Source organism: Cynoglossus semilaevis, chromosome 20 (genome assembly GCF_000523025.1).
Source record: "Cynoglossus semilaevis isolate Cse_v1.0 chromosome 20, Cse_v1.0, whole genome shotgun sequence".
Classification (NCBI taxonomy): Eukaryota; Metazoa; Chordata; class Actinopteri; order Pleuronectiformes; family Cynoglossidae; genus Cynoglossus; species Cynoglossus semilaevis.
In genome coordinates this window covers 13,771,125-13,781,114 of record NC_024326.1, presented here as the reverse complement: position 1 = coordinate 13,781,114, position 9,990 = coordinate 13,771,125, and the positions used below count along the sequence as shown (strand labels likewise).

At 45.8% G+C, this 9,990-nt stretch overlaps 3 protein-coding genes across 3 annotated transcripts in view; 1 reads left to right on the top strand and 2 right to left on the bottom strand.

Moving 5' to 3' along the window:
- Positions 1 to 614: 614 nt before the first annotated feature.
- On the bottom strand, positions 615 to 5,316 carry stard3nl (STARD3 N-terminal like). The gene is made up of 9 exons (XM_008334974.3): positions 5,092 to 5,316; positions 4,232 to 4,534; positions 3,487 to 3,584; positions 3,332 to 3,395; positions 3,181 to 3,234; positions 2,426 to 2,543; positions 1,760 to 1,858; positions 1,522 to 1,589; positions 615 to 1,423 (listed from the first exon to the last, which is right to left on the bottom strand). The coding sequence occupies exons 2-8, from the start codon at positions 4,415 to 4,417 to the stop codon at positions 1,525 to 1,527; spliced, it is 684 nt and encodes a 227-aa protein (XP_008333196.1). The 5' UTR covers positions 4,418 to 4,534; positions 5,092 to 5,316; the 3' UTR covers positions 615 to 1,423; positions 1,522 to 1,524.
- Positions 5,317 to 5,707: 391 nt separating this feature from the next.
- epdr1 (ependymin related 1) lies at positions 5,708 to 7,559 on the bottom strand. Its single transcript, XM_008334971.3, has 3 exons — positions 7,317 to 7,559; positions 6,823 to 7,031; positions 5,708 to 6,578 (listed from the first exon to the last, which is right to left on the bottom strand). Exons 1-3 carry the CDS (start codon positions 7,532 to 7,534, stop codon positions 6,385 to 6,387), a joined length of 621 nt encoding a protein of 206 aa, XP_008333193.1. The 5' UTR covers positions 7,535 to 7,559; the 3' UTR covers positions 5,708 to 6,384.
- The window catches only part of nol7 (nucleolar protein 7), a 3,146-nt gene continuing 658 nt past the window's right edge, over positions 7,503 to 9,990 (top strand). Inside the window, exons 1-8 of the mRNA XM_025066251.1 lie at positions 7,503 to 7,643; positions 8,028 to 8,280; positions 8,777 to 8,837; positions 8,990 to 9,045; positions 9,125 to 9,150; positions 9,237 to 9,324; positions 9,629 to 9,750; positions 9,916 to 9,990. The exon at positions 9,916 to 9,990 is cut by the window's right edge and continues 1 nt beyond it. Coding sequence (XP_024922019.1) covers positions 8,090 to 8,280; positions 8,777 to 8,837; positions 8,990 to 9,045; positions 9,125 to 9,150; positions 9,237 to 9,324; positions 9,629 to 9,750; positions 9,916 to 9,990 — 619 coding nt within the window. The 5' untranslated portion in view covers positions 7,503 to 7,643; positions 8,028 to 8,089. The remainder of the gene's footprint in view (positions 7,644 to 8,027; positions 8,281 to 8,776; positions 8,838 to 8,989; positions 9,046 to 9,124; positions 9,151 to 9,236; positions 9,325 to 9,628; positions 9,751 to 9,915) is intronic.

Genomic DNA, 9,990 nt, shown 5'->3' with positions numbered 1-9,990 from the left:
GCTGGGCTGGCCTGGGCTGGGCTGGGCTGGGCTGGACTGGACTGGGCTGGACTGGACTGGGCTGGACTGGGCCCGTTCTCCGTGTTCTTTCTTCTAAAAGCCAGTGTTGTGTTTCTGAGTGGTCCGGTTTGTGGACCGGACTCACTGTTTACAGACGTCTCCGACACTTGACTGAAAAACGCCAACAATGTGAAGCATTAATAAAGCAGTGTTACTCTGACGGACGAGCTGCCGGAAGTGTTGTTTGACTGATTAGCGTGTTAGCCGCACGCTACGCTATTTATTTTTTATTTTAAGAAATACGCTTTATAAATCTCAGCTGTTATTATTATGTTATTATTGTTAATACATGTTGAATAGGTGAATCGGACAAATTCATGTGATCGTAGTTTGTACCGCAGCCTCGTCAACCGACAGTGGCTCCAGCGCCCCCTGCTGAGGAATAAGCGGTAGGTCGTGTGGATACGACCACGTTGTGTGTTCTGGCCATGTTAGCGGTGTGTGTGTTAGCAGAAGCCGCGGTGTTTCAGCAGCATTAACGTCTTTGTCCTGCAGGTCTTCAGTCCAGTCGAGTTGATGCCAAACTTTAAAAAAAGAAGAAGCGAAATCAGAGGTAATGTTTGACATTTTAATGATTATTTTATAATCTACAAACAATGTTCATGAAAACAAAAGCACTTTTTTTTTCCAGAGGCATGCGTGAAAGGGTGAGCAGTGATTAGCCCAGAGCTAACGGTGTTCGTCGCTACGTCACGGGTAAAAAGCTGATTTTCTTCATTAGGTTCCGTCACTTCTGATTTTGTGTTGTTTCGAACTTGACGTCAGGATCCAGCGTGAGCAAGGTTAGCGTTGTGGTGATGCCGAGCTTTGATTGGAGGGGTTTGGGTTCAGTGATTGCTGTTCACCTGGTGGGGGCAGTGTGGTTGTATGAAGCGCTGACATGAACAGTCGTGTTAATGTTTGACCACGGACTCTCCCACACCAAAGTCTGTTCAAAACATGAAGAATTATTCAACAACGCGACACTGAAGCATGCATTTAACTTACTGCAGGGGGCAGCAAAACCACTGATTATTTCAATGGACTTTGGTGTGGGCCAGTCTTCGGTGTGTAGATCAGTCTGTCAGACACTGAGGTGAAGGGATTTGACACTTTGATTTGATCTGCCCTCTGCTGGCCAAATAGACACACTGTAAGTACAGAGTGAGCCGCTGTATACCTTGTTCTAACAGCAGAGGGCGCCCAGAGCAGCGAGTCAGCGCTGGCTTTGTGTTAGTTACGTCATTCAACCACACTAAAAATAGCTAAACTGTCCTTTAGCCAGAGTCAGACAACACGGTCGGGTTTATTTATTTTTGCGAAGCTCGAAGAACAGAATCATCCTTTAGGTCAGCTGCTGTAGTTTGTTTTCCCGTTTTGGTTCCTGAGTAAGAAAAGAAAATATTGAGGTAGGATTAAGGTGGAGAGTTAGGGATTTGTATTAGCGGTTAGCATGAGGTTAGCATATGAAATGATGCTCACCTGTCAGGTGATCTGCTGGATCAGCACTTTCTCTGGATCCTGTTTATCGTCCAGCTCCTCGTCTGAGTCTGAAACAAACAAACGTTCCTTCACCTGAGGGAGCAGCAGGTCTGAGATGAAACTGTGTTAAATAGATTGAGCTGAAACCATAGCTTCTGTCGGAGCTAATCCAAAAAAAAAAAATCCTTGTTCTGAACTGAGCACATGTCGACAGACCGGCCTTTGAGTTTTTACTGACCTGCCACAGACTCTGGTGGAGAGTAGAACTGTCCGTCTGATAGTGGACCAGGACCCATCAGAGGAGCCCGCTCTGCAGCGTCCATCAACGACTGCAGTCCTGAAACACGTTTTAGACCAGTGTCAAACAGGTAAGCCCAGAATGGCCCTCCATGGACTTTGGTCTGAACTAAAATCTCTGATTTTCTCCATGGACTTTGGTCTGAACTAAAATCTCTGATTTTCTCCATGGACTTTGGTCTGAACTAAAATCTCTGATTTTCTCCATGGACTTTGGTCTGAACTAAAATCTCTGATTTTCTCCATGGACTTTGGTCTGAACTAAAATCTCTGATTTTCTCCATGGACTTTGGTCTGAACTAAAATCTCTGATTTTCTCCATGGACTTTGGTCTGAACTAAAATCTCTGATTTTCTCCATGGACTTTGGTCTGAACTAAAATCTCTGATTTTCTCCATGGACTTTGGTCTGAACTAAAATCTCTGATTTTCTCCATGGACTTTGGTCTGAACTAAAATCTCTGATTTTCTCCATGGACTTTGGTCTGAACTAAAATCTCTGATTTTCTCCATGGACTTTGGTCTGAGCTAACGTTCACAGTCAGGTGACCTGGTCCAGCCACTGAGGCGTCTCATTGGTGAATATCTGTTGAAGGTTTGTGACTCACTGTTCTCGTCCTCAGCCTCCTGAGGTAGAACCTTGAAGTCCAGCAGCCACGTCTCTATCCAGGCCAAGATGAAGGAGATGATGAGCAGCAGGTAACCAAACGCCCCCTTAGACAACAGCTGTGAACACACACACACACACACACACACGCACACAGGCAAATTTAAAAAGATGTTTGTTTATATGGTGATTTAGCAGCTCTGAGCAATGTTAGTTACTGTAGCTAACGTTACTGTGGCTAACGTTACTGTGGCTAACGTTACTGTAGCTAACGTTGCTGTAGCTAACGTTGCTGTAGCTAACGTTGCTGTAGCTAACGTTGCTGTAGCTAACGTTGCTGTAGCTAACGTTGCTGTAGCTAATGTTGCTGTAGCTAACGTTACTGTAGCTAACGTTGCTGTAGCTAATGTTGCTGTAGCTAACGTTACTGTAGCTCACTATATTTGGGACATTGATTTCTTTTTTTGCTGACATTGCTGTTTTTATTATAATAATAATTTTTACATGAGAAGTTTGATTTTCTGCCAGTCTTAGCCTTTTTTAGTGGTTCGTCTATATATCTTTATTTAATCGATCTTATAGCAACCTTTTAGATAACTTTTAGAAATTATAATTCTTACTCTCTAAGGTGAGAACGACAAAAAAGTAAATAAAAAGTAGATGTTGATTCAGAACCGACAAGTCCAACTACAACTGCTGGAAGCTGGTTCTATGGATGGCCAGCAGGGGGAGCAGTGACTTAGACTTCCCTCTTACCTTTGATAAAATGACTTTGACAATGAGGAAGGCACAGCTGACTGTGGTTGTGATCTGAGGAGACAGACAGCGTGATCAGCCACGGTGATGATGTCATCGTTTTTTTAAATTTGAACATCTGTATCTGTCAGGACGACACGCGTCAACTCACAGCGACGGCCCACCAGTGACGCAGTTTACAAACAGCGTAGGCCAAAATGAGGAGAGCAAACCGGGGGGGGGGGGGCGGCGGGGGGGGGGACAAGGATTAACAGGATGATAATAATAATACGTTAATGAGAAAAGTTGTTTTTCTGAAGAAAAATAAAAATGTTTAAAGGTCTCACAAAGATGTCGAAGAAGGAGGTGCTGTAGTCGTAGTGAAGAACTTCTTCATCCAGTTTCTGCTGAATCCCTCTATTCATCTGAAACGACACAGGCACACGGTCACTGACTCAACTGAGAGCGCCCCCTAGGACACAGACTGGCTCTCAGTGAAATAATCCCCTGCACCTGTTCTCAAGGACTTAAACTGACCACACGAGGCAGCAGTGGACTAGCATTCCTACGCCTCTGTGCGATAAAGCCATACATATGGCCAGTAGATGGCAGTAATGACACTGACAGGATTCAGAGAGAAGAAGAAGCTGATGGCGTTAGCATTGGTTAGCTTAGCCAAGCCTTGGTGTAGAAAATAAAATGCTACGTTTGACTGCTCGTACGATAAATGCTAGCACACAACGACAACGACAACAACAACGACAACAACAACAACAACAACACCACTCTTTCACAGCGACCGTGTGAAGATTCAGGTCATTCAGTTCTTTGTCAGTAAAATGAAAACAAATGAGGACAAATGTGAGAATCTGGTCCTGTGAACGGACACTTCCTCATCTCAGACAGGAAGTGCTGGATCTGTGTCTCTGGTTCACATCCTCATCACAGCCGCTGTTGGCGTCACATGGTACTGATGAGTTCAGTGACAGTGACCAGGAGGCGGCGCCGCCACCACCACCACCACCACCACCACCACCACCGTGACTGTTGACAGTTTCAACACGACTCTTACGTTGAGCTCTAAGATCCAGAGCAGGGTGATAAACAGGAGGTCAAAGGTGACGAAGAGGCAGAAGGTCCTCCTCACGTCTGAGATGCATTTCTTCTCCACGACTTCGTACGAGTCCACCCTGGTGTAGAGGCCCCCCCTGGTGGCCGTCAGCCGGGAATCGGCGCTGCTGCTACAACGACTCTCCATGGCCGGACTCACCGCTGCCCCTCCTGTTTAAAGCGAAGAAGTGAAGGTGTGGACTCCAGACTCAGGTCAGGAAGGTCAGAGGGTAGTGTCGAGTGGACGTCAGCCTCATCAGTGCGTCTGGACAGACACAGACACAGACACAGACACGTCATTGTTGTTGTTATAATCCAGCGTTGATTAATGTCACTGTGAAACTTGATCTCAAAGGGAAAAAGAAAATCTGAAGACATTTGGTGTCAGTGAGGGTTTGGTCCTGGCTGTGAACACCACGTCCATGTGATGGACTCAGAGACGTGGAGTCAGAACTCCGTCCTCCGTCCTCCGTGGTGGTCTGTAGACCTGACCAGGAGAACCTGCAGGTGTGTGAAGGCTCCACTGATGCACGTCTATGTGTGTGTGTGTTTGACTGTCCAGTCACATCTGTCCCATCGTGAGGAAGAGACTCGGACAGTGACGTCATTGACTGAGTCTCGGCACATCGTTCACTCAGGTCATGGTTTATGTTTAACAAAGACATTGAAGTGTAAACATCCAACACATCCTCGACTGTTGTCAGGTTTCGAGTTTCGTTTTAAAATGGACTTAGTTATCAGTTAAGTTAACCAGTAACCAGTAGTTGGTCGACAGTGTCGGTCTTCAGCTCAGGACCGTACGGAGATGTCAGTGATACTGACCTGATGTTTCCTGGTCTCGCTCTGATTCCAGCTCACCGACAGCGGCAGTTGTTTGTTTGTTCTTTTCTAACGCAGCGGTGGAGAATCTACAACATCGTCCTTTAATAAAATCCTCAAACGAATCAGACAAATGTCCAACGGGGTCTCGGTAAATCTGCGGAGCTGTCAGAGTCACTGCGGCTTCTCAAAAACATCACCTCTTCCGCTTCCGGTTTGCTGCTGCTTCTAAATTCTCCGCACGTCAGTGAAACCTGAAAGGGAGGACAGGCGCCACCTGGTGGCGGTGACGGTGCGGTAAACGCAACCTTCAAAACGAACTGAAAATATACAAAAAACAGTCGAACGTTGGTGTTCATTAGTTTATCCCGTATTTATTCATGGAATCCTTGGAGGTTTAACCCAAATAAACCACTGAAATAAACAAAAATATAATAAAAACGGCAAATCACGTTTAACCCCAAAATAAGATGAATAAGTAACGTAAGCTAAAAAAAATGAATTAGATTCTGAACTCCAGAATACATTTTTAAAAGATGTGTCAGAAACAGAAACTCTTCTGTCAAACCAGAACAACAGTGACCACAGTGGACGTCGTTAAAAAAGGAAAGGAAAACTGTTGAACGTTTTATTAGAGTTTTATTTGCAGGAAGTAAAAAGCTGGTAGAAAAGGATTCTTCACAGACGGTGACCGTAGTCTCTGAGTTCACAGGGAGGTTTTAGGCTCAAAATAATGCTGTCATACATGTACATGCAAATGTGTAAATACATATGAATTATACTGCAGCAAATCCTTTAGCATCACACTGACCTGGTTAGCTGTTAGCTTGTTTGTGTATCTGACGACACTTTTGTTTTCGTGACCTTATTATTTGTTTACACTTGTTTGTTCGCACAAACGGTGAGGAGGTTTTTCGTGACTCTGCGGCGTCTAAATACCTTTACTTCCTCGGCAGCAGCTAAAGCTACGGTAGCAGAGAATCACTAGCACGCCACTGTCACAATACGCAGCAAAGTTTCACGCTACAGAACCAAATGGTGGCAAAAACGCCTACTAACCCTCAACTGACGCTAGCCAGCTAGCCGGTGGCATGAGGTTAGCGGCTGCTGCAGCAAAAGCTAGCATCTTCTTAAAACAATTCACATTTAAAGATTATAGAGATGGTAATTAACAAATTAGCAGCTAAAGCTAAACATAAATGCCTTGGCCACCGCAGGTTGGTGTTAAAAATGTGGGAGGAGTTTCAGGATCAGCGCCAGAATTCACAAAGTCCTGAAAGTACAACGAGACAGGAGCTAACACTCGTGCTGGGCCATCCTCTCAGGCCGGGCCGACTGACAGGTGCTCGGTGGAGTGAAGACGTCTGGGTCACTGATACCCAGCTGCAGGTCGAAGAAGCGGGTGGAGGTGGTGACGCTGCTGTTCTTGGTGTAGGTCTCCTGCACTGGATAACAGTCCTTCAGAGTGTAGACACCCACCCAGGTCTCATCTGGAGGAGGAGAAGAGGAGAGGAGGTGAGGAGAGACAACAACCAGTCCTGGCCAAAGTAAATCTGGACTCCTGGACCGTGATCGAACCCTCACCCCTCACCGTCCGGTCGATGTCACTCAGTCATGAAGGTTCTACTCTGGTCTTTGTTCACATTTTAAAATCCTGACATTTCTCTGTCCACAGACCGCGGCGTCCATCACTGCACTGAGTTGAAACTTTAAAACAGGCAGAGGACGACTTACGTTTGCGAGCGGGCTTCCTGTCCGACCACTCCTGAACTTCCACGTTGTCACCAGGTCCGCCGACGATGTACTGGTCCTCGAAGGTGGAGTTCTGAGGGATGTCAAAAGGATCCCAGGCTTCTGTCAGGGCGATCTTAGAGCAGACCTTGGTCTTCTGCTCGATCTGGAACATCACCGAGTTCTGGTACAGATAGATGTACTCGTAAAACCTGGTGAGAACAAAAGGGAGGAAGAATTTAAATGTAGCGCTGCAGCTGGAGAAGGTGCTGGGTCTGCAGCCCAGAGAGTGGGCTGAAGGTGACACGGTTGGCCCAAGAAGGTCGGACAACTGGGCTGCATCCATCTGACGAATTGGAACGGACCGGTCTCTGTGCTGGGACCGTATGTGGTAGACAACTGCAGCCCACGTGGACTGCAGACTATACATTCGGCCAGTATAAACCATGTGGATGTAATTACAGCCATGACATGTAGGGTGCGCTCTGCTCTCTTACTTCTGACACGGGGTGTGTTTCTTGTGCTGCTGCAGGACACGGAGCCTCTGGTTCAGGCCGTCGTAGGACACGGCGGCTCGGTGGTTCCGGCCGCTGTTGTGCTCGTACACCACCCACCTTCCCTCCCACTGCAGCGGGGACACGCAGGGTCCGGAGGCGGGAAGGCCGAGCACCGACGCCCCAAAAGTGGCCACGAAAACCAACCACAGTCCGAACATGACGACCGGCTCAGAATAACAAGAAGGTCCCGTTAACTGTTCTGTGACGTGTGCACCAGCCGTCAACGGACGAGGGTGAGGAAGATGATTTCCGGAGAAGACCTTCAAAGTAAAGCTTATTATGGATGACAAACTATAAAAAATATATAATATAATACAATATTATGACTTTAAGTTTCAGTTATGAAAATAATTATAATATAATGACATAATTATCCATAAAGTAAAAATAGATGTGATATTTTGACAATTAACCAAATGTGTCTCAGGTTATGAATGATTGAAAATGATGAATGAAAGTTTTTTATAAATTAAAATTTTATTTATTTTATTTTCAGAGTCAGAATTATGAGATAACTGTAAACATATCTGTCATTATCGGACTGAGTCTTTATGAGTTTTTTAAACATGTGATATTCCGGTCAGATTTATGTCACAATTGTGATTTTCTCAACTGGACCATGCATGAAAACGTTAACACTCCAACCGGTAGGCGGCGATACTACAGGTCTACAGAGCGTCATTCGCTAACACGAAGAAGAAGCTGTAGACAACATGGCGAAGAACCAACGTGGGAGACAAACAGAGTCCGACTCAAAGACGAGGGGCAACAGCAAAAAAGAAGCAGAAATGTCAAGTTTCTCACTAAATTCAAGTGACGACGAGGCTCCGGAGGAAGTGACGTTTGAAGAGTCGAAGAGTGATGCTCTGCGCTGCCTGAAGGAGACGTTAAACACCGTCAGACGGTAGGCTGCAGCTGAACTACACCCGTTTGTTTTTATCTTTTTATCTTCTCATGATCACCACCTGTGAACCGTAGTCAACAAGTCACGACACGTTACCGTTAATCCGGGAGTCGATTTAACATCGGCTGAGTTGAAAACAACAATTACGTCATAATACGTGTAGTGTTCCTGTTGTAAACAGGAGCTAGCTTAGCTAGCATAGGTAAACTGTAACTTACAGCGGACTATCACCGCGACAATCCACCGGAAACACGCGTTGTTTACTAGAATAAAGTTGTTCTTTGGTTTTGATAGAGATTTCCTCCGAAAAGTCAAACAAAATTTTACGTCGACTATGAAATGTTACCCGAAGAAATCCTCGGTCAGTGCCGCTAACCGCAGCCTGGTAAGAGTATATACAGTACGTATATTCGGTTGATTTTAGGACTTTAATGACGTCGGCAGGGTCACGTGACATCGTGTGTTGTCTGTCACTGAGGCTTGTTCTTGTTCATAGGGAAAAGGAGCAGCTGAAGGAGAAGAGGAGGAGGAGACAGGAGCTCTTCCAGGAGCAGAAGGTTGTTTTTTTGTTTTGTCGGTGATAATCCAAATGAAGTGACCTTCTGGTTATCTTCAGCTGGTTGTTGACACCTCAGCTCTTTTCTACTTCATGTGAACAGGTCGCTGAAACGTCATGATTTGTTTTAATATATTTGTTTCCCCCCTTTAGAAGCGCCGCCTCCTCCCGGCTGACGTGCTGGAGGAAATGGACTCCCCGTGGTCAGGGTGCGTTCATCTCTCTGCACCTTCCACTGTGAGACTCTTCAGGTTTGTGGTGTCTGATGTTCACCTCTCTGTGTTTCAGGAAGCAGACGCAGCCTGAGGACCAAGGTGACACTCTTCTCTTTGTCATGTTTCTTTTCCACCTGTGTGATCAGTGGGTCCTGGAGCCTCATGTTTGAACTCACTTTGAGCAGATGAAAAGAAAGAAGAAGAGGAGGAGGAGGAGGGGCAGGAGGGCCGAAGAAGAAAGACAAAAAGGGGGAAAATGTCACATTCCCGGAGGTAAGTTGACCGTTCCTCCCAGTTCATCCCAGTTCATCCCAGTTCATCCCAGTTCTGTTGTCAGTGAACCATTGACCACGACCCTGAGTGATGACACAGAACACCATACCATTATTTAAGAGACGTTCGTCAGTCTGTAGATAATCATTTTATTTTACCATTCAACACCTGAAGGTTATTTCAGAAAAGTCTCACAGCTGTAGTGCCAACTACTGGACATTTTGGAGAACTGCTCTTGAAAAGTGTCTGGATTCATCCTGGAGGAGGATGATTGGTTTTACTTGACTACTTCCTGTTTTGTCAGTCTAAAGGGAAACTACAAAGTGGCGACGTTGAAGGAGGACACCGCAGCTTCCTACCAGCAGAGGGCAGCACAGGACTTCATCCAGTCCAGACTTTACGGACCTGGAAGCTGCAGGACAACAAGTGAGTTTTTAATCGGAGCTTCGTGTCACCGACGTGTTTGATTGGCTGTAGTCAGAACAACGTCATCTGGGCTAATGTTAGCCGCTTCACTTTTTATAAAAAATATAGTTTATTTCATGTGTGTGTGTGTGTGTGTGTGTGTGTGTGTGTGTCCTCTGTTTCCAGACAGTGAGCTGCTCTCCCTCCAGAATAAAAGTGGCAGGAATAAAGCAGCAGCTGTTCAGTTTTTGAAGAAAGACT